Source organism: Semicossyphus pulcher, unplaced genomic scaffold (assembly GCF_022749685.1).
Source record: "Semicossyphus pulcher isolate SPU_LCO1_2020_fin unplaced genomic scaffold, fSemPul1.0.p SCAF_11, whole genome shotgun sequence".
NCBI lineage: Eukaryota > Metazoa > Chordata > Actinopteri > Labriformes > Labridae > Semicossyphus > Semicossyphus pulcher.
Window position 1 is genome coordinate 29,968,359 of NW_027211615.1, and position 23,975 is coordinate 29,992,333.

The 23,975-nt window shown below is 46.1% G+C and overlaps 1 protein-coding gene across 1 annotated transcript; it reads left to right on the plus strand.

The window, feature by feature from the left end:
- Positions 1-1,055: 1,055 nt before the first annotated feature.
- On the plus strand, positions 1,056-22,727 carry LOC138585145 (rho guanine nucleotide exchange factor TIAM2). The gene is made up of 23 exons (XM_069657414.1): positions 1,056-1,111; positions 2,279-3,421; positions 3,668-4,154; positions 4,456-4,631; positions 6,804-7,028; positions 10,332-10,517; positions 10,596-10,742; positions 13,587-13,652; positions 14,096-14,171; positions 14,289-14,378; positions 15,170-15,385; positions 15,900-15,991; positions 17,586-17,774; positions 17,862-17,930; positions 18,004-18,129; positions 18,211-18,319; positions 18,417-18,596; positions 19,209-19,327; positions 19,981-20,083; positions 20,183-20,238; positions 20,332-20,422; positions 20,511-20,598; positions 20,861-22,727. The coding sequence occupies exons 2-23, from the start codon at positions 2,285-2,287 to the stop codon at positions 21,402-21,404; spliced, it is 4,572 nt and encodes a 1,523-aa protein (XP_069513515.1). The 5' UTR covers positions 1,056-1,111; positions 2,279-2,284; the 3' UTR covers positions 21,405-22,727.
- The last annotated feature ends 1,248 nt before the right edge of the window (positions 22,728-23,975 follow it).

Consider the following 23,975-nt stretch of genomic DNA (forward strand, 5'->3'; position numbering starts at 1 on the left):
TCATGGTTATTAATCGTGGGAAGACAAAATGGTGATCATTTGACTCTGAGATTCTGACACAGCGCTGTAACGGAGCTCGTTACTCCACCTTTATACTTCTACACTGAACCAATGAGGTGTAACGTCCCGTCTTGAACAGGATGTAAGAGGAGCTGCTGTCTCGTGAGAGTTGCGTCTGTGGCTTGTCTTGACTTTGGGGCTGTTTCGACTCTGACTCGTCTTCGTCTGTTAGCGATCTGACTGGACGCTTGTCTCAGTGTTGCTGGTGCTTTGACTCAGACTTTGTTCATGTTTGTCTTCACTTACATTTGTAAGAGTCGTCCTTATCTCGTGGCCGCTTTGACTCGTCAGTGTCTTGAGTGTGTTTTGCTAACTCCTCTTCATCGTCTCCTGTGCGCTTTGACTCGGACTGTGTTCGTCTTTGTTTTCCGTGTCTGTTTGAGTCCTGTCTCTCGTTGTCTGCAGGTTAAATCATCCTGAAACAATCAGCTGATTCATGTCGATTAGCTTCTCCAATGTTTATGCACTTTTTTCTTATGTTGTGAGAATAAAAGGAGACATTTCCTGATCCTCTGACATTTCATACGTTCTGATTCATCACCACATTTTGGAACGTGTTCATGTTTCAGGGAGAGAACCCTGAGCACTCGTTCGTTCTGCCGTTCTCTCCACGAGAAGCTAAAAATCCTGGACTTTCTTAAAATAGCTGCAGTCTGATGACCTCATCCCGCCTGAGTCGATGAAAACGACATAAAAGAAACAGAAGGAGAGAAAACGAGGAGAAAATGACTTTAAATACCAGAAAACCAAAACAAACAGAAGACAGAGCGAGGTCTGGTTTGAGGAGCGGAGAGACGTCATGGAAGAAAGGAGGGGGGGACACAAAGGCAAAGTCTGTGTGCTGAAGCTTATGAAGCCCCTCCCTCCCTCTGTTCTCCCCCCACAGATGAGCCGGGCTGAAGAGAGGGGGCGAGCGACATACACAAACAGATAGAGAGAGAGAGAGAGCGGGCAGCTGGAGGCGACAGAGAGAGCCTCAGTAGTGAAGAGAGAGAGAGAGGAAGAGGACGGAGCATGAAGGAGCCGCAGAGTTTCTGAGAAATACAGAACAGTAAGAAACTTTATTTTCCTCCTCTAACGTTTATTTCTGCACATTCTCCTTCTTTATTTCTCACCGTGTTCCTGTCACGTTCACTCATGTTCACTTTCATCTCCGCTCTGTTCCTCGTAAACTCTTTATTCTGGAACAAGTGCAGAAATGTAGAAAGCTCAATAAAGCTGATCAGATTTGCCTGAAGCATGCTGGGAAGTGTTTTAAAGTGTGGACTCAGCAGCAGAATGATCAGGTTGTAATCACAGCAGGGGCAGCGGCTGCAGTCGTAGTTGTTCTAGTAACTTCAGTTCGGCTACTACAACAAACGAGACAAAACACAAGAATGATTTAAATTAATTTTGATTATTAAAATAAATCATTTATAGTAATAAGTGTATTATTGTTTTACCTGCTCTGGTATGAGCTCGTTTAAATGTCTGTTTCATCAATAAGATTAAAGTCTGAGTTTCGTTGATGGAGAGAGTGTGTATGTTAACAAATCTAAATATGATCTTATAATAAAATAAGAGTTCAAACAGCTCAGAATGAAAGTAGATTATTAAAACAACAGGTGAACGATTGGGTCACTGGTTGTAACCATAGTAACCGCAGCAACAGTAAAGCAGGTTTATCGGTTTTACGTCCTTCTGGTCGGCGTATTGGAGAAGTGATTCGATTTGTTTCAGCGCAGTTAAACAGCTTTAAATCTTTGATCTGAATTTTGCTTTGACTCGGTACACTGTGACATCACTGCTAGCTTAAAGCTAAACCTGCTGTTAGGTTAAGGCTCACCGCTCTGGGCCTCATTAGCCACTACTAGAATAACGGGCTAGAATACTTAAATCAATCCAATTCAGCTGCATTATGGGTAATGTAGTCACAAGGTTTTGACAAGGAGGAAGGTAGAATATGTCCGTGTATGGCACTGCGATGTCTAAGCAGTCAGGGACTCTTTGAAGGTGTCTAAAAGAACAATTCACATTGATGACTGTTGCCTTTAACAGCAGTAAATGAAGCAGGTTTGTTCTCAGCACAAACACAAAGAGCATCGCTGCAAAGAAAATCTGTTGGATGTGTGACTTCACGTTTCCTGGCAGACAAACTGCAGCGTTTGTACTTCTACTGTAATTTATATCCTCCGTCTGGCTCGTGTTGATGATGTCATCGTCTTTCATCCGCCTCCAGGTAGCGATGGGAAACACAGACAGTCACAGCAGCTTCGTCCCTCCTGCCAAGACCTCCGGCTCGCTCAGGTTCTCCTCCAGGAGGGAGGAGGTGCCGTCAGCCCGCAGCTGGTGGAGGAACAACCAAGGAGGCTGCAGGACCCGAGGGAGGAGCTACCAGAACCAGAACACCTCATGGCATTACGAACACGCCCCCAGAGGAGGTGCCAAACTGGGAGCCCGATCCCCAAACATATTCAGGAGCCAGTTTGGATACTCTGAGAACAACGGAGGGAGTAACGGGGTTTGTGGTGATCGGACGTCTTTGCAGAGCGGAGGCAGCCCGAAGGTGCTGCTCAGCAAAGATGGCAGCATGAGGGTGGAGTTCAGCAACGCCAGGGTGGTCCCCATGGAGGCGCAGGGGCTCAGCGGGCTCCCTGCTACCACCGCCACTGCCCCCCCTGTCGCTGAACCCTCCCTCCGCACCAGTAAGGGCAGCTCGCTCAGCTCTGACGGCTCCTGGTACGACTCGCCGTGGGGGAGTGGCGGCGGGGGCGAGCTGAATGATAACGTGTTCGTGTGTGGGCAGAGTGTGGCGAACAGCAGCGGATACACCACATACTCCTCCACCCGCACTGAGGAGATCGCCACTTCCAGCAACAGCTACAGCACCTTCTTCTCAGCGCAGGTGGACATCTCACCTGGATTTACCTCCAGCCTTCTCTTCCCCACCGCAGAGACGAGCGAGTTTACCTCCTCCTCAGCCGGATACAACTCCTGCTCCTCCGGCCGGACGGAGGATAGTGGCATCGGAGACTCGGTGATCCTACAGCCCGACCTGCCAGACTTCAGCCTCGACCACGTTTACTCCAGCCACAGCACACTGCCCGCCTTCCCCACCGCACCTGACGCGTCCCTGCTGCAACAGAGGACCGCGTCCTCCTCCTCAGCGCTGTTTGATGATGTCATCCAGGAGGAGGGGTCAGGAGGAGGCATGGAACAGATTTACTCCTCTCTGACACTTCCCTGTCGCAGGGTTGAGCCAGTCAGCACCTCCGCTGCCTCCGTCACCTCCGGGAACAGCCGCAAAGACTTCCTGAAGAATCGGATCAGACGACTGAGCGACTGGACAGGAAGTCTGAGCAGGAAGAAGAGGCGGATCCAGGTGAGGAACATTTCAAACATGTTGACAGAGGAAATCTGTACATGAAAGCTTGAAGTTTTAGTTTATGTTAAAGAGCAAGAGAATAATGAGTTTTACATCCCTCTAGTGGCCACATGAGGAACTGCAACATTATTATACTCTGATTTATCTTCTAAAGGAAACAAATGAACAGTTTCTTATTGTAAATTACTAATAAATAATCGAGATTAAAAAGCACATCACACTTCCTGTCCGATTCCTCCCTAGGAGCCGTACGGCAGCGACACCAATGATGTTTTCACCAACGGGCTGAACTCGGGGTTCGTCAGCTGCAGCACGCTGTGGTCCTCCAACCCGCTCCACACTCTGAACCACAGTCAGAACCAGCTCCCTCCGGTCCACTGCGGCTCCTCCAGAAGCCTGAACCAGAACCAAAGCAGCGACGCTCAGCGCCAGAACGTCTACGAAAACTTCATGCAGGAGCTGGAGACGGGCTGCAGCAGCGCGGCCGACCGCACCGAGCCGTCAGAGGGGGATGGAGATGAGGAGGAGGAAGGAGACGGGGAGGAGGAGATGGACGGGGAGGTGGAGTTGGGAGGAGGGGAGCAGCTGGACGTCCTGTTTGAGAAGGAGCAGGGCGTGGTGCGACGGGCCGGATGGCTCTCTTTCAAAGCTCTCATCGCTGTCAACAAGGACAGGAAGCTGGAGCTGGTGGCTCGCCGCAAGTGGAGACACTACTGGGTCACACTGAAAGGTAAAGGTACCCCTCCGCCTGTATGACACGTGGAGGTGAGGGAAAGTAGTCCCAAAATGTTTTGATTATTTGGTCTGATAATCAGCATGTGGTTGTATTTTTCCTAAAGTAGTTCTCGTTTGTTTGTAGGAAGTTCTACTGCAGACGTTTTAACAGTAGTATATATAGCTGTGTCAGGTCTAATGACTAGCCTCAAGTGATGTCATTTGAGTCAGCGCCGTTCGCTCGGCAGTTCGCTCTCCTGCTCTGCTGCAGGCTGGACACATCACACAGACTGTAACAGACTTGTCCTTCCCCTCAGGTTGCACTCTTCTGTTTTATGACACATACGGTAAAACCATCAGTGCTGACCGGGAGATTTCTCCTCGCTACGCTCTGCTGGCCGACGACAGCATCGTCCAGGCCGTCCCTGAACATCCCAAGAAGGAACACGTCTTCTGCCTGAGCAACGCGCACGGAGACGTCTACCTGTTCCAGGTGAGAGGACACACACAGGTTTTATTATGACATCCAGGATTGGACAAATTCTGACATCTGAGAACTGAGATTAGAAGTTAAACATTTCCCCGTGCTTACAGTCTTTATGCTAAGCTAGGCTAACCCGGTCCTGCTTTAAGCTCTAACTGATATCCATCTGAACATCTCCCTCTCGAAAACAAAGCAATAATGTGTCGTTCCGAAAGTGTTCACTTAATATGAAGACAGAGAAAACAATACATCTTGTCTTAGCGATCAGTTAGCTGCTACGCTAATGGCGACACACTTTCACAGCCCTGAACCAAACCCTGTGAAGGATTCTGTCCATTTATTGGTGACACTTTCTTTTACACATGGCTGTTAAACTGTTTGTCTCAGGTGTTGTAGTGTCTTTGAACGCACCACCAGGTCCGATCCCTTGCTTCTTTCTGTGAATAACTCTGCTGTGACATCTCTCACATATCTTTCTGGGAAGTTCTCCCCCCGTCTTTTCTATATTTGCTCGTTTTTCTCCTGATTGTCTGACTTTTGATTGCTGGTTGCGCTTCTGTTCCCATCTCACTCTGTCATTTCACACAGTGTGAATGAATGAGGATGTGTGTTGCGGAGGAGGGTTGTGGTTTGTCTCCAGCACAGAACCATCAGCGTCACCACAAACATGCACAGAGGCCGAGCACATTTCAGGATGTTTCTCTGCGTCTGTTTTGCTTGATCCTGACTGTGTGACTGCAGCGTTGCACCACTGACACTGAAGGACACAAGGCTATGATTCAAGTACACTAATAAACGCACACAACGTCTCAACCCTGAACAAACCCCAGCTAATGCTTTAGTGGATTTTTGGTGACTTTAGCTTCTAAGCTAACAGGAGACAACATGTAAATCGCTTTGATGTATTTTAGAGATGCTACAGCGCCTGAGCTAGCTGTTGTTGGCTAACAAATAGTTCAAACAATAACAGCTTTTATAATTGAGGCATATTTTTTCTTCTTTTTCTTCATAAGACGATTAAACAAATGTAAATGAAATAGTTTTGGAGATGTTGGAAGATTTTTCTCTAGATAGAACTAGGCTAGCTGTGTCTTAATGCTAAGCTAGGCTAACCACTTCCTGATTAGATCTCCAACTTTACATCTCGCTCACAAAAAAGGCAAATATGTTTTTTTCCATGAATTTAAAAAGTTAATTAACAAAAACAAGACAGTTATTAAGCAGTTAGCTGTTATGCTAACGGCTACACATACTTGTAGGTGGTCCGTCTTACACCTGTATCTTTACTTCTAATTAAGTAAACAAAATACTGAATTAGTTTTAATAGTTTTGGAGATTTTGGAAGGAAGATTTTTCCCTTTCGATGAAGCTAGGCTAACAGTTTCCCCTTGCTTCCTTTCTGTATGCTAAGCTAGCACATCCTGTACCTACCCTATCTGTGCACTGGACACACAAACTCCTCGTTTTCCTGATCCTACACCTGCTATTTTATTGTTTCCTTTATGCTGAGTTGAAATAAGGTAAGAAGAAAGTGTACTTACATTTCAGGTATCTAGCTTCTACTTAGAGCTCCATTTAGTGCCAGAAAAGAACAAAACTAGTTAAAGACAGTTTATTAAATACATTTTCAAATGGCAGAGATCTCAGGAAAGGTCCAAAAATAGCAGCAACACGTTTCCTGTGTCAGCGCTGAGATGTAACAAGGGAGCATTTATCACTCTGAGCTCCTTCTTCTTCTTCACGCTTTTAACGAGCTCAGAAAGCACTTCTTAAATCCCAGAGTAACTCTCACTCCTGTCAGCTGTGAAGTGTGTTTACAGACACACAAATCACACCGTGGTCCTCCTTTAGCACGTCTCCATGGATCCCCGGAGGCCTCACTGTGGACGAGGAGGAGGAGGAGGAGGAGGAGGGGAGCGGTGCTGAGGTGTCGAGGAGCTTTTGTCAGGAGCTGAAAGGAGCTGAAGATGGAGGGTGGAGGAGGGTGGAGGAGGCTGAAAGCCCTCTAATGGGAGTCACGACACCCCGCTAATTACTGCAACAAATGCTCCTCTTTACGACCATGACCCGACACGTTTCACGAAATTACAAACACTGTTCCCCATTTGACCATCTCTACATCCACAAGACGCAGCTTTAAAATAAACATAAATCCTCTTGTTATTCTTCTTCTTCCTTCAGGCCACCAACCAGACCGACCTGGAGAACTGGGTGACGGCGATCCACTCGGCGAGTGCCTCCCTGCTGGCGAAGCGTCAGGGAAAGGAGGACACGCTGCGTCTCCTGCGCTGCCAGAGCCGCTCGCTGCTGCACAAGATCGACATGGACGGGAAGATGAAGAAGATGGCCGAGCTGCAGCTGTCCGTCATCAAGGAGCAGAAGAACAGGAAGGCCGTGGAGAGCCAGGTCTGTCGCACCGCTCCAGGAGGGCTTTTAGTGATTTAGGGATAAAAAAGGGTTAAATTTCCTTTGGGGTTTGGTTGGTGCAGAGCTTTTATAATCAGTGATGTCACCAATATTCATAAGGCTTCTTAAATGTGATTATTTTCTGCTTGATTTATTGGCATGTTTTTTGGGCTTGTGACTGAAGGTTGGACAAACGACCTTTGAATACTAATAACCAACAGACTAAAGGAGACATTGCACATGACTTCCTGTCTGTCATGCAGAATTTTAATTCAATCTTTTGTTAAAAATTGGACTTCCAATAGTTAACGACAGATCTACTTTTCCTTTAGAAATCGTTCTGTTTCTGAGACGTTCTCTTGAGTTTGAAGCGAAGTAGAAACACTCAGATATAGAAAAGACTATAAACTGAGCTCAAGTAAGGTTAAACCTGCAGTGATGTTATGAAGAGCTCCTGGCAGTGTTCGCCGCTCTGAGAGCTAGAGGAAACCGTCTCTCTGTGTGATGTAGAGCTCCTTACATAACAAACAGCCTTCAGGATGTTCTGGCAGCTGCAGAGCAGAAAAATGTCCGCGCTCGGCCTCACGTGGAGTCGACTTCAGTATCTGTTCCAGATGTTTCTGCTGTTACCGGCAGCCTGAAACAACAGAACGGTTCCCGCTAACGATGGATCCAGAGGAGGCTGTTCAGAGTGACATCATGAGGCAAATGTTGAGGTGGTGACAGGAGCATCAGCAGCTCTCCAACCAAACACCATCTACACCACCCGAGTGTGTTTGATCATCTCACAGCAGAGTTTAAGATCACATCCGTCTCCACATAAACCTCACTCACACAGAGACATTTATTATAGTATTAAACATTGTAGTTCTTAGCAGGTTACACTACATGCTAACAGTCAGAGAGGCTAAAGGGCTAAAGGGCGATTGCTGCATTCTCGTCACATTTAAATCTGATCTGAGCAGCTGAACATATTTTACACCTCTCGGTTTATTACAAGAAAGAAAGCAGTAGAACACAGGACACGGTCAATGTAGCAGTGAACTAGCTAGCAAGCTAAAAGTTAGCCAGCTTTCTTGCTAAACTGAAGAGGAGGATTGGTTGCAGGAAGTCAAGCTAGTTAACTACTGTCTGTTTCTGCATGAAGTCCTCGTTCTTTATTAATGTAACAAACTACTTCAGAAATACATTTTTAATTATGTTGCCACGGGAGGTAAAACATCCTTGTCCCTAAAGTTTAATTGGAGATAGTGAGGCGTTTATGGTCATAAAGGTTTAAAAACCTGGTCACATGGTCTATCTTACTTTTCCTGCTTCTCCTCTCCTCTCTTCGTCTCGTCTTCGTTCTGAAGAAGCAGTTGACTCTTACTTTGTCACCAGTCTAATCTAAAATCATCGAGGGGGGACGAGTGGAAAGAATTCATCCTCCCTCCCTCCTCTCTCCATCCTGTCCCCCCTCTCTTCTTCTTCCTCTGTTCCTCTTTCCCACGCTGCTTCAAGTTCACATTTGACATGCAAATAATAAAAAAAAACATAGTACAACATAAAACCACATTTTAATGAGTTCTAATGAGAAAAAACCTCTAAATAAACTCTTAAAGTTCATCGTTCCAGCCCTCCTCTGTCTCTCTCTCCGCTCAGTTCTTCCTGTCTGTCTGCTCCCGCCGTCTCTCCTCCAGTTTAATTGAATGTCCAGCTGACAGATTAGCCTTTAATCTGCAGTCAGAGGAGTTCAAACGGCAGCTCTGGGATCAGTTTCACAGTTCAAAGAGAGATTAAACAGCTGCTAAGTGACACATAACGTCTGTCTTTCCTACAGTTACTGTCAGTGTAACATCGTCCTACATTTCACCTCGTTACATCTGATTAAAGCTGGATGACCACCGAGGCTGTCATTACCACTCTTTCTACATTAAACACATGTACTTTGAATCACCAGCCACTTTAATCATACCCATAACAGTAGATGTGTTAAGTGCCATCATTTAGTTATTGCAGAGCAAACAGTTAGCTTAGCTCTGAGCTAAAACCAGCAGGGAACAGCTCCAAAAACAACACAAATACTTTGATGTGATTTTACATTTGATCCTTTTAATTGTACTTTCCATCCTGTTCTTGTTTACTACAGCACATGTGTCTCTCTGCATCCGTTCGTTTTCCTATAACTTAGCACATTTTCATCGTCTGTATCTGTTTCGTTCGTTTCCTAAAGCTTTTTACTTCTCACTGGAACAAATATTGGTGATGATTCTTCGGCTGATTGTTTCCTAAATTTGTTTTCATTCTACAAAGATAATAACACGTAACATAAGTTGATCTCCTTTCTGCAGGTTCTGTTTCCATACGGCTCTTTCTGCGCGGCCAGCGTCCACAACTTCAATCTCAGAGCGCTTCTCACCGGCGCTTACTGTTGCTAGGTTACAAAAGTTGTCTTTAGCGGCACTTCCGCTTCCCTCGGTAGCGACCATTAAGTCTGCTTTAAATCGCTCTGTGTGATTAACATTAGCAGCAACAATTACAACCTCGAAAAAAAAAAAGATTGTTGTTGACAAAGTCGATATCAGAAGTCCCGCCCCTTCTTGATTTTGATTGGTCGGTGAGGGAGAAGTGACACTGACGAGCGCAGCGGTGTTCCAAAAGTTGAACTATTTTCAACTGAGAGCTCAGCGATGACAAACTGAAGCTGAGGGCGTTCAGCGCTGAAAACGCTGCCAGTGATTGATTATTCATTTTTCATTGTAAGAATCTACATTTTGTGTCCTGCTGTTTATTATTACTCTTTGTGAGGCTTTTGCTTTACCTGTCCTAAACTTACAGACACAGTTATTTTTAGATTTTTTAATAATCTTTATAATAAATGTAATTTAAGTGTAAATCAAACAGACCTCCAAACCTGCTTTTTAATCCCCACCAAGTGCTTTTAATGTTTTTGCTTCCTCATCTTGGTCTGAGCAACAGAATCATCGTAAACTAGATTATTTCATTAGCATAGCGGATAGCGGAAACAGCATTATGGATTATTGATCCGTGAATGCTCTGGTCTTGTTGCTGAATGTTGCTAATTCATAGATTTTAGTCGGTAAAAGTCTCCTCTTTCTTCTTTATGTGAAACTTCTTTCTGCTCCTCTCTCAGCCTGGACTTGAACACATTTTTATCTCACTGGGATTATTGGTGGTAAAATAAAGGTTATTGGGAATGACAAACACGTATTCTACACCAGCGTCCTCCTGATCCCGCCTCCATGTGAAACAATCCGTGGGAGTAAAAAGATCCACTAAAACAGTCTCTGTGTCTGTGTTCAGATCCAGCAGTGGGAGCAGAACCTGGAGAAACTCAACCTGGATCTGTTCCGGCTCAGGTGTTACCTGTCCAGCCTGCAGGGCAGCGAGCTCCCAAACCCAAAGAGCCTCCTCGCCGTGGCCAGCCGGCCCTCCAAGAGCATGCTGGGACGTCTGGGGGTCTTCTCTGTGTCCTCCTTCCACGCCTTGGTAAGAAAACCCCCAAACCAACCATCCTCTGGTTGTATGACTGTGGATGTCTCATGTTGGACTTTTTACTCTCCTCAGGTGTGCAGTCGAGATGAGGAGGTGCTGAGGAGGAGGTGGAGGTGTCTGTCAGGAGGAGGCAGCAGGAGGCGGGGCCTGCCGTCCTCTCTGAAAGTTCTGGAGGGAGCGAACAGACGCAACAGAGACGACAGACACTCTACATCCCAGGTAATACACCACACAGACAGGAGCGCTGAAAGGGGAATGGACTTTGTTGTTGTTGTTTGGTGGTTAGCGTTAGCTACTCTTAGCTGTTAGCATCCCCTCGGTATTCAAAGACACGAGGGATAACACAGTATTAGCCACAGGAAGTGAAAACATGATTTTCCTGCAACATTATTTTGGTTGGTGTCGACTTTACGGGAGAGAAGCTGAGAGGAACCTGACGTCTGTTTTGTGCAGCTAAAAATCAGCACAGCTAGTTTCCCTGTTCGGTTTAGTTTAGTCTTTGCTCACTAACTTAAGAGAGGTGATGTCATCATCTAAAGGCTCCCTGATTGGTCAATCTTACAGCTGCTGCCTCTCAAACTAAGCTAACATGAGGCGTCCTTGTTTCCTGTCCCTGTGAGCTCTGAGAAGCAGCCTGATCTGACGTGCTGCAGAGCCTCTTCACGAGGCCTCTCTCTTGGTTTCTGATCCTGCTGGATTTCCCATCATGCTCTGCTGCTCGGGGCCTCCTCTGATAAACATGGAGCTATTTTAGGCCTCTGGGAGTCCAGAGGAGGATAAATCTGTCTGCAGCTGGAGCTTTATTTTGCTTCATGTTGAACACACCTCCACACGTGCTTCCTGCCGCGGTGTAAACGACGGTGTTTAGACCTGGAGCTCCTTACTGCCGCCGAGCGAGGCGTGCATCCTCCTGCCTCGGCACTGAATGCTCATTTTTCTTGTGTGAATGTTGTTCTCTCCTGGTCGACATGATGTTGGTGAAGAGTTTGTGGACGCTCTGGTTTGGTTCACAGACGTTGGAAAATCCTGCGGCCACATGTCTGCACTGCCCTGCTCTGATTTGAACACCTGACCAGCTGCTTACTTACTTTAAAATAAGAGCGCGTCAGTTCTCCAGAGTCCTCCCTGGATATTGTGATGTTGGTGAACGGTAACTTTTGCTCCTCTTCGGTCTTTTATTGTGAAAAAAAAAGGTGATAACTGCTTTAGAGATTTTATAATCCTTCACAATAAAACACAACTTTGAAAATCTAAGAGCAGGAAGTTAAAGTTGTGTCCTTATAAGGACTTCTTGTTGAGTCATGACTCTGTGTGTTGATGATGTGTTTACTGACCGTCGGTGCTCCTCAGACTCCACGCTGGCTCCACAAACCTGTAATTTCAGCTCAGCCCAACCCCTCATTTTTTCCCATGATTCCCGGCGGCTCATTGTGGTTTTGATCACAGACTCAGTTTAGCATCAAAGTCTTCTGTGTTTGTTCCTCGACGATCGTTTTTATTTAGAGTAAATATAGACGAAGGGAGTATTTTTAGTTTGTCCTGAGTCATGACTTCAGTGTGTGTGTGTGTGTGTGTGTGTGTGTGTGTGTGTAAATATGTCGACCTTTTTAAACCTCTCTCTTTTCTGTTGTGACAAACTCAAACTGTTGCCAAGAGATGGATGAACACAGACAGTAACGGGAGCAGACGGGGTGTCCACTTACTTTTGGCCACATTAATTTATTCATTTTGTCTGCTGCCACCTGTCGCCTTCTGACCCCCGAGGAGGAGGAGGAGGAGGAGGAGGAGGAGGAGGAGAAGGAGGAGGAGGAGGAGGAGGATTAAAAGCTCTCAGTCTTTTCTCCTCCCAGAATTCCTTTGTCCCTCTCTGTTAATCCCTCTGAAGAGGCACAAAATGACTCCCCCTGCCCCCCCCCCTCCACATGACCTCTCCTCCTGCTGTCACATGACCTCCGCCTCCTTTCTCCCTTTCATCTGCTCCTTTTTCAACCTCCTTCCTTCCTTCCTGTCATCCTTCTCTTCCTCTCAATGTGACGCCTCCTCATCATCCTCCTCTGATGTCCTGATGCTGATTCAGCTGTTTTCATCTTCACTTCCTCCTCTCCTTCTTTCCTCCTCTCCTTATCTCCTCCTCTCCTCATACACTTCTTCCCTTATGTCCTTCTTTTTCTCCCTCTTCGTTTCTCCTCTCCTGTTCTCATCTCCTTCTTTCCTCTCCTCTTCTCCTTCTTTACTCTTCTGTCCTATTTCCTCCTCCCCTCTATCTATCCTCCTCTCCTCCTGTGCTCCTCTCTATCTTTCCTCTCCTTATTCTCTCCTTTCCTGTTTCCTCTCCTCTCCTTTACTCTCCTCTCCTTGATTCTTGTCCTCCCCTCCTTTTTTCTGTCCTCTTCCTTGTCTCCTCCTCCTCCCTTTTCCTATGCTTCTCTTTGTCTCGACTCTCCTCCTCCTTTTGTCTCCTTTCCTGTCCTCCCCTGTCCTCTTCTCTCTGTCTCTTCCCCTCTTCCTTGGCTCCTTGTTTTCCTCTCCTCCATCTCCTCCATCTCCTCTTCTCCATCACTTCTCTTTCTATGTTCCTCTCTTTCCTCCTCCTCTCCTCTCCTTCTTTCCTCTCCTCTCTGTCTCCTCCCCTCCTCCTCTCCTCTTTCTCCTCCTCCGTAGTTGTTCAGTGATTTAATCAGACGCCTTTCAGCCAATCACAAAGCAGTGTTTATCGTAGAGATTTTAATGATTTGTGGGTGCGTTCAAGTGCTTGTGAGAAAGTTTGATTTCTAAGATTTATTACTGTTTTAGTTTTTTGTTTTAAATCTTCAGCAGTTTGGACATAAAACATCAAATACAGCAGATTTTTGTCTTCATTGATAGATTTAGTTTCTGATTGATTTGAGACATATTTATGTTTTTTATATTATTTATATTTATGTTGCTTCAGAGGTTTGTCATGTCCTGTAATCTGTGCAAATAAAGTAAAAGAAGATAAAAACAGTTTAAAAACGTTTTATTGCTGAACAGGACGTGTCCTGAAATAAAACTGAATGTGTGTGTTTGTGTTTCCTCCTGCAGAAAGGCGACTGTGTGTCCAATCAGAGGGAGGCGGCGCCCTCTGCAGGACATCCTGCAGCTCTACAGGTGCGTTCACTGACTCCTCTCACAGATCAGTCCCTGAAAGCAGCCTGAACAGGGACATAAATAACTAAATCCAATCCATCTAAAGCATGTTGCTCAGCTGGATTAAAGAGTCCAAGTTTTTATCTTTTTAAATATGAGTTTTAATCATTTCTGATCTTAAATTAAACTGTTGGATGAAACTGTTGCTGACTGAATGATTAACTGAGATAATAATCAGTAAATATTTATTGATAATGAAAAAAGTTTATTTTACTTTTCGTGTTAGAATCATTTTTATGTTTGTGCTGCTTTTATTTACAATCTGACAGATCACCAGCCTGCAGTCAGAACGCTGCAGAGTCAAACTGGATGACCTCTAATAGTTCAGATATCAAATCAATAAGAAATCAGTCATCAGCCTCAGTATGATCAAAGCGTCTCTTCCTGGTTTCTCTGTCTTTCAGGCGTGTGGCGATCAGATTTCTCTCCTCGATGTTTTCACTCTGAACGTCTGTCGACGCGACGCAGCCGAGGAGTTCGGTGAATAAAATAAACTTCACACTTCACAGCAAACTCTGAAGAAATCACAACTAGTTTCATGTAAGAAGCTAAAAGAAAAATAAATGTATATTTAGTTTTCCTCCTGTGTCTATGCAGGTTTTGCTGTGACGGGTCACGTGGACGGAGCGGGGAGGACTCACGTCTACGTCAGCGAGGTGGAGCCACTGGGACTCTCAGCCAGAGAAGGTCAGACTCCTGAATATCACTTAAGTTTCTGTTTAAAGGAGACAGACATCATTCATCATGTGAACAGCTGTTTGTTTCCTTTAAAAGTGTCTGAATGTCTCAGTTGATGTGTTCATCCTGCAGCAGTGAAACAGGCTGTAATGGCTGCAACATAATCCTTGATGGGTCAAAGGTCGTCCACTACAAGTTCTTGTTGTTTCCACTGACAGGCTCAGATTGTTATTCTAAGTGTGTGACAACATGACAGAAAGGATCCCTACAGAGATAGACCTTTTTGTTACAGAGGAAGATGATTGTTTTAACCACACACAGACGTTACATCGCTCTCTGCACACACACCAGACTCCATTCAGAAAAACACTGATTTAACCTCACAGAACAGGGGAGCTGCTGGTCTACGGCCGCCTTCATCGGTTAGTTTTTTTTAGTAACATTAATAATATGTTGGATCCAAACTGAACAGTTAATGCACCAAAGTCACACAATAGCATAAACAAACTAACAGATCGAGGCAGCAGTCGACCAACAAACCTCTGAGTTCTGTGAGGTAAAATCAGTGTTTTTATGAATGGAGTCTGGTGTGTTTGCAGAGAGCGATGTAACGTCTGTTTGTGGTTAAAAATCATCTTACAGCCTGTTTCACTGCTGCAGGCTGAACGCATCTGCTCAAATTACCCTTCATATTGACTTCCTGTTTGACTTGTTTCTTTAAACCCTGTGTCTCTTTCTGTCTCATATGTTGTAATACATCTCCTTGATTAAATCCTGTGTTTCTTCCTGTTTCCCATCAGGCCTCAGGGCGGGAGACGAGGTCCTGGCTGTGAACGGGGCCTCCGTGTCCGGACTGGACCTGGACCTGATGCAGAGTCTCTTCAGCCACCAGAAGCTCCAGCTGCTGCTCCGGAGAGACGAGTCACCTGACTCAGATGAGCCCGCTGCTGCCTGGCCCGACCCCGGTGACCCCTGCCAGCCCCCGGCCCCTCCGGACCCCCAGACCTGGACCAACGGTACGACAAACACTGATTCAAGTTCATATACATGACAATATGTTTTCGGTAGGTAGGAAAAGTAAAGTCTTTTTCTTTAAGACATTTCTTCTCAACATATTTTGTATTTTGATGGTATTTTATTGTGAAAGAGGAGCAGACAGGAAGCGGACAGATCGAGGCTTACATCTTGTTAGTTTTTCTAACATGAGACTCTCTGAGAAACCAGCATTTAATCCTGCAGCTCCCAGAGGGGCTTTTATTGTGAAGGCCGGTCGATGATCTGTCTGAGGCAGTTAGAGCCAGAGCGCTGAGGCTTGAACCCCAGGGAATTGTGGGAAAACTGCCTGCAGATAATGTGTGCCTGCAGAATCTCTCTGTGAGATCTGATTTTACATCTTATCTGGTGTTTTTACTGTTTACATTTGTAAAGTGGAAAATTAGACTTCTGAGTCCTATTTGTGAATTTTATTTTGAAACTTTGATATAAAACGCACCAAACAGAACAAATTCAGACCCTGATCTTTCTTCACAGGTTCGTCGTCTCGCCTTGTTGCTCCACACGACGTCCAGCTTCCTGTTTCTGTCGACGTTTCATCAAACCCCTCAGAAGACGCAGAGCTGCAGGTGAGATGTGGCTCCTTTATTTATCTGAACCTGCGGACAGCGGCACATCACAAACACAAACACTCGCTGGGTAAGAAAGGAAGTGACAAAATATTTAGTCTCTTCAAACGTCTTTCACAGTTTCCTGTCTGGTGGGTTTGTTTACGTGTTCATTCATTGGTCTGTCTGGGTAATTGTCCTTCTTCTTCTGTGGTTGTTTTTGGAGTAGTTCAATCAGCAGTAATTAGTATTAATGTGGAGTAGTGGCACGTGTTCCTGCTTTAATATCACATGTAGAGACACTGATGGGAGGAGTAACTGCCCTCATGTAGGTCAGTGTTTGTTCCTCAGTCCTCCTGTGAACCCACCTGCAGAAATCCTTTCCCACAATCCTCCTGTGCCTCCTGAACTCAGCGTGAGTCACATGACCTGTGGTGGGCAGATAATCCGGCTTGCTCCTTCAGGAGTTTGTTTGTGGAGTCTGACGGAGGATTAATGGCGTCCAGCAGCAGGAGCAGAGAGAGCTCGTAGATGTTCTTCCTGACCGGCTGCTCCTCCGCCACAAACGGCCCCCGCAGGCGACCTCTGACCCCGGCCCAGGCCCCCCCCACCTGCTGCTCTCTGAACATGGGCGCTCTGTGCTGGGTGCTGCCGCCGGAGGAGGACGGGGAGACGCTGGAGGAGGAGGAGGAGGAGGAGGAGGAGGAGGAGGGAGGGGAGGTGTTTGAGGAGGTCGGGGTGGTGGAGCGGCTGCTGGAGAAGGCGGCATGCTGCCTGAGCTGCAGGCGGCCCCCCGACAGCCTCGTCCTGCTGGTTGGTCTGCAGCTTTGCTGGCCGTTTAGAGTCAGACATAGTTGGAGGTGTTTTTAGGTCGTCTGCTTCACTGTGTTGTTCGTTATGATCAAAGCAGGTAACATTTAAACTCTTACCACGAGAGCACTGCGGACCTCATCTTTAGTCGCAGACCTACAAATAAGACATGTTCAAGTGTCCATTTTTTCTGCAGGATTTGGCAGCTTTCTTTGAAGGTTTGATGTGCATTAATTAAACATTTGAGAGAGGAAAGAAGCACCAGTGACGTGTGGAGTAAAGTAAGAAAAGCTACTTCCTGTTGCATCAAAGCAAACAGTTATGAGGAAACATTTCTCTTGCTTCTCTGGAGGAGTTCCTTCCTGCTGAAATGTGGCGTTTACTGACCCTTTTTTATAGTCGTACATCTGGGTTTTTGTATAAAAGCAGTGGTTGGATGTTTAACTGTAATTACAGAATTAAGTCTGCTCTTTGTTTCTGTGTGAGTCGGTGGAGTCTCAGAGTGACTCGAGTCGTCCGTCCTGGAAATTAAAGAGCACAAACCGAAGCGCCATTGGCTGTTATTAAACGCTGAGAGTCTGCAGGCGAACGCGCTGAATTTATCAGACTGTCAGCAGTTTATTAGAGTGTGACAGGAGAGATTATGATGATGAACGAGGCGGCCGGCCGGATAACTCCTCGTCCTCTGCAGGGTCAAACGGATTTCTCGTCGTCTTCACAGTTCGAGCTGAAACGAGAGCAGAGTGTTCACAATAAAAATCCTCTAAAAGTCCAAAACTTTAATGGAGTTTGGTTTTATTTTCAGAACGTGGAGCGGGTCTACTCTCTGTACCAGACTTTCCCAGAATTCAGAGCGGCAGAGGCAGATGTACCCAGGAACCCGTACAGCAGAGAGGCGGGGCTTCAGCCTCCAGGCCCCGCCCACCTGAGTGTGTGTCAGCGTCTGAGGAAAGTCATCCAGGAGCTGGTGGACACCGAGAAGTCCTACGTCAAGGTCTGAAATACTGCAGTTATACTACAACTACTTATTAAGATGTCTACTTCTTCACATCTTCTAAACGTGTCCCTGTGTCTCCTGCAGGACCTGGTGTGTCTGTTTGACGTGTACCTGACCCCCCTGCAGCAGGAGTCCTTCCTCAGCACAGAGGAGGTAAACACAGAAACCTTTCACCTGATCAGAGGTCACTTTGTGTCGTGTGTCTGACCGCAGCCTCTCTCCTCAGATGGAGGCGTTGTTCGGATGTCTGCCCGAGATGCTGGACTTCCAGAGAGTGTTTCTGCAGACGCTGGAGGAGAGGATCGCCTCCTGCCCCAACTTCAGCCACCTGGAAACACCAGGACAGTTCAAGGTGAGGGGTCAACGGCATATTCAGAGAAGATTCACCTTACCTTTCCGAAGTATTAAAAATGTCCCCGCTTTCTTCTCGTAGAAACTGCTCTTCTCGTTGGGAGGATCTTTTCTCTACTACGCCGACCACTTCAAGCACTACAGCGGCTTCTGTGCCAACCACATCAAAGTGCAGAAAGTCCTGGAGAGAGGTGACGAATAAAACTCTGTAGAAAAGTTCAGACTCAGGAGGTCAAGGGTCGTCTGTGCTTTTATTATTATTATTAAACGATGATGTCATTCTTACAGCGAAGACGGACGCAGCCTTCAAGCACTTCCTGGAGGCGAGGAATCCGACCAATCAGCACTCGTCGTCCCTGGAGTCGTACCTGATCAAACCGGTTCAGAGGGTCCTGAAGTATCCGCTGCTGCTCCGAGAGCTGGTGTCCCTGACCGACCCCGAGAGCCCCGAGCACACACACCTGACAGGTACACACACACACACACACACACACACACACACACACACAGGAACAGTTACAGCCTCAAGCTGCATTTTGGCCGTTGCCATCTTGTTGTTTTTGGCTAACGTTAGCGCTAGCTTGGTTAGCGAGGTTCATCTGTAATTAATGTCATCTGTGATATTCATGTGGATGCTAACTTTGGCTAGCAAAAGAAAGAACGGGCTTCTCCTCAGAGTGACTTTCAGTACAAACAGACATTTTTCAGGTCGCCCTGGTAGTGACCTGTCAATCACAGGTAGCCCCGCCCTAACCCCTCCCCTCTTCCTGGTCTGTGTGACTCTCAATGGGAATCAGTGACTAAATGAACATCATGCTGTGTTGAAGAAGACTTGAAACTAGAGACTGAGACCATAAAGTCTTTAGGAACATGTTTACTGAGGGAATACATCAGGAGAGGAGGAGGAGCATGTTCTCATAGACTTCTATAGAATCTTTTTTAGTCGAGTCGCCCCCTGCTGGGCGTCAGAAAGAATGCAGGTTAAGACACTTTGGCCTCAGCTTTAAGTCCACTTCTCATCACAGTCTGAGGTAGACTGATGTTCCCCTGCTGACTGCAGTTCCTCTGGTGTCCACACAGAGGCGCTGCGAGCGATGGAGAAGGTGGCGAGTCACATCAACGAGATGCAGAAGATCTACGAGGACTACGGCTCCGTGTTCGACCAGCTGGCTGCAGAGCAGAGCGGAGCCGACAGACAGGTACACGACACACCTGACACGCACCGACAGACGGCCTGTTTGTTTAGAACCAGCCGTGAGATGTGGAAATGTACCTGAAGTTACAGCTCCCATCATATTGGTTAATATTGAGTTTAAACCCTCCTGTGCTAGCTGTTAGCAGCTCTGGTTTGCATGGATGAACAGCGAGCTAACACTGAGACACTGAAGAGACTAAAAAGCTCACATGGTGGATTTGATGAGCTGTGTTTGAAGCAGGACTGTGGATTGTTTTAAGGATATAACAAGAAAAATTAATAACAAACAAGACGTTCAGCTAAACATCTGTTTGAGAGTTTTTGGGTGAAGATTTGTTTTATTTGCGCTCATTTTACAATTTAATTTATTCATTTATTTTGTATAATATATGTATGTAGTCCTGTATAAAAACGTTGATGTGTTGCTGAATGAAGCCGCGATCAGCTTGATCCAATTATTTGTAAAAAAGAAGCGATTAATATTTTTATTATCGATTGAATATTGAATACTGATACTGAATATTATCAGATCTTTAAATGATTGTTTTCCACCAGCCGTCCAAAGCAGGTTTCATCCTATTAACCGACTGAACATTTCAGCGTTGGTACTGATTATGTTAATAAAATAATAACGTGACGACTGTTCGTCGCCTGCAGGAGATCTCAATGGGCGAGTTCCTGCTCCACTCGTCGGTCGTTTGGTTGAACCCTTTTCCTTCTCTGGGCCGCCTGAGGAAAGAACCTGAGCTCACACTGTTCGGTGGGTTCACACACACACACACACACACACACACACACACACACACACACGCACACAGAGTACAGTAACAGGAGTGTGTGCATGTGTTTGGTCCTGCAGTGTTCAAACGAGCCGTCATCCTGGTGTACAGAGAGAACAAGCTGAAGAAGAGGATGGTGAGTCTCTCCGTCCTCAAACAGGATCATCTATTTTATCATTAATTAATTATTAATTATTTAACTATTGATCGCTTGTCTTCTCTGTCTCAGACCGCCTCCCGCTCAGCTGATCTGGACCCCTTCAGGTTCCGCTGGTTAATCCCAGTCTCAGCGGTTCAGGTTAGACCGGCCAACATCACAGGTCAGTGACCAATCACACGCCTTCGTCCTCTCTCTTCACTTTCTTGACCTCTGAGTGTATTTAAAGTGTTTGTCCATGCTGCGTTCAGGCTCAGAGAACCCGTGTGTGTGGGAGCTGGTTCACAGCCGCTCGGAGGTGGAGGGACGACCAGAGACGGTGTTTCAGCTCTGCAGCAGGTAAAAACCAAACTGTCGGGATCCTTCCTGTGATGTTGTCACACGGTTAGAGTAACAGTCTGAGCCTGTCAGTAGAAACAACAAACACTTTCACTGCTGCAGGACGAACACATCTACTGGAGACACTCACACACAGTTTATAACTATGAGTCATTCTGTGAACAAAGATCTAAAGTTTAATAACCAACAGAATCAAAGACATCACCTGAAAGTTAAATCTATAAGGTAACTCACAGGTGTCTCTTTTCTCTGCTTGTTTCAGCGGTTTGGAGACGAAGGCGAGCGTGCTGCGAGCTCTGCGCTCCCTCCTCAGAGACCGTGCTCCCGCCGGCTCCCTGAGGAGGAGCAGGATGTCGACGGGCGAGAAGAGCAGCTCCTGGAGAAGGAGGCAGCAGCGAAGTCACTCCCACACTCAGAGGGCGTCTGCTCGTCACTCCGAGGAGAGCGGCAGACGTGACGACAGATTGATCCTGGGAGACACCTGCTCGGAGCCGCTGCTGCCCAGCCGCGCCTCCTCCGACCACGCGGGGAAGAGGAGCAGACTCTGCTCCCTCACCAGCGAGCTGGAGGCCCAGCTGCAGAGGCTCAACTTCACAGAGGAGGAGGCGGAGCGAGGAGCAGCATCTCACAGCGAGCAGGAGAAGAGGCGGAGCTCCAGCCTGCGTGGAGGAGACGCTGTGGACTACGGCGGCCTGCTGGAGAGAGACTTCAGCGTCCAGAGCCTGACCTCCATCATCAACGAGGACTGTTTCTATGACAACATGCTGGGGATGCAACAGGCCACCGTGCCCTCGCTACAGGGCTAAGCTAACGTGCTAAAATGTAGGAAGGCATTGCAGTGAGAGTAAACTGCTTTAATCAGACCTGTTTCTCCAGCTGACCTGCATTAACAGGAAGCTCTCAGAGCTGCACGCGTCACGCCTGAAGGACTCAACCACACACACAGGCGTCCGGAGAAGTGACCACCTTTATCAGCTGTCTGAGAAGAGGAACTCTGCTGTGCTGCGTTCAGACCAAACTCGTGTTCCAACAGAGGAAGCCTGAGAGCCACGCTGTAAGGCAACAGGGACGCCAAAAAACCCACCAGCAAACGTAAAACATCTCACACGAAGTGTAAAACACCCGAGGAAGAAGAAAAGGCTGTTGCTGTTTCCTCAGACTTCAAAGGAAAACTGTAAAATCACAAAATATTCACTTCAAATGCACTGAAACATAAACTTTCGTGGCCTCTGACATTTCTAAAACACTTCCACTCCGGAGTTCAAAACAGCCACAGAGAGGACGAGAGTCAGCCGCTGTGAGGAGAACAAAGAGACTGTAGGAATAAAGTTGAAATAATTAAAGTGAAAAACGTTCAGATGTTACCTTCACACTAATCTCGGTTTACAGAGTCTCCAGAGAAATGTAGAGTCTGTACGCAGGACCTGGATTTAAGGGACGGCAAGTGTTCCGTTTGGACTACGCTTGTAGTCCGAGTAATATTGACCAATCACGTGTCAGCAGGCTGGGGCGTGTGCAGGAAAAACAGAGCAAAGCAGACAGAATGACATCCCGGCTCCCGTCAGCGTGATCTGACGATGATTTAGCTTCTTATAAATCTCTATAAACAGACGTCTGCATGCTAACAGCTAACAGCTAACAGTCTGTTCTAGATCTAACATTCAACTTGAGATGAATTCCCTGACGCTGTGTCACAAAAGCCGCTCAGCGCTTAGATTTCCTGACTTCCCTGAATGCATCATAAACGATGGCTCCGCCCTCCGTCTCATGTTAAAGTAGTGTTCTTCTCCTCTTGAGGACAGACCTGACAAAGCTTCACGTTGTTCCTAATCTGCATCATGATGTTGTTCTTTCAGCAAACTGAAGAGCCGTTAATTAAAGTCGATCACAAGAAAATCTGTTTCTGTTTCTGTATCGATGCCGCACGCGGAGAAGGAAGTCGTTTATCGCTGTCCGCCGGCTACACGCCGACCGTTCACCGTTCACCGTCGTCCCCAGAGGCTGCATCATCGTCAGACTGTAGCCGAGCTCCTGATACTCGTCTGTCTCAGACTTTACTCTCATGATGAGGATTTATTTCAACTTAATTCTGACTTTACTTTTGAATTGTTCATGATGTTTTTTTCAACTGTCACTCAAAAAAAACTTTTTTTTTCCAAGTTTCCTTTTTTGACGTCTTTCCTTTCATGTAGAATATTCAGAATATTGGTTTGCTTGGAGTTCAAAATATTACGACATGATGATTATATCATGTAAAATGATGAGAGAAATCTTAGATTTCTTTCTTAGCGCGACTTTCCAAAACAAATGTTTCAACTTTATTCCTGAGTTTCCTCACAGTGACGCAGAAACTCAGCAGACTGAAATCTAGAAGCTTCTTTGAAGTGTCAGATGGATGCTCTGGACCGATCACACGGAGCAGACATGATGGATCCAGCAGACGAGCTCCTAAACGAACAGAAACCTCCACGAACACGTTCAGGAATCAGTTTTTAATCTTTGTGATGAGACCGGAGACGACGAAGGAATCTGAAAGAAAACTCTGAAAACTTAAACTGGATTTAAAGTTTCTACGAGGACCAAAACGTCTTCTGGACTCAACAACTTCAAGTGACCTCCGACCTAAAATCACATCTGCAGCTTCAGCCTGAATCTGAAGCTTTGTATAAACCTGATTTCTTCCTGCGGACGAATGTTGGACTTTGATTACTTCTTGCACTCAGCTGCCTGAAGTCGTCGTCTTCGCGTGCTGTAAATGTTTCTCTTGTACAGTTTGTAGTTTTCTGTGTAACAGATATTTTTTGACAAAAGCAGTTTGAAGTTTAAATATCTGAAGCTGCTGGATCGGACCGACGCCTTCGTGTATCTGTTGAATGATTGTATTTATATATTTGTCATGTTGGTTTATCTCAGCGTTTTCACTTTAAATGAACTTTTCATGTTATTTTTATTACTGTTAAACTATTTGGTAATTTATTTTCTTAAACATCTTTTTAACGACTCGATGCTGTTAAAGTTCAATAAATGAAAAAGTATTTAATTATAATTTAATGGTTTTAATCATTTTCTCTGGATGCTGCCCTCGGGGACGATACAGACGTACGTTTCAAACTTAAATCCTTCTTTTCTCTTTGAGTGACTGAGTCTGTTCAGGAGGTAGTTAGCCTAGCTTAGCAAAAAGACTGGAAGCAGAGGGGAAAGCTAGCCTTGCTTGGTCCAAACTACACTAACAATGTTCAAACAGAACTAGTGTTAGCTGGTGCAGATGTTAGCTTTAAGCTAGCTAGCAACAGACCTTTACCTGATCAATCCTAATCATTTTCTCCAGGACACACAGTCTACTCCCACGCTGTCAGTTAATCTCTGCACTCTGTTTT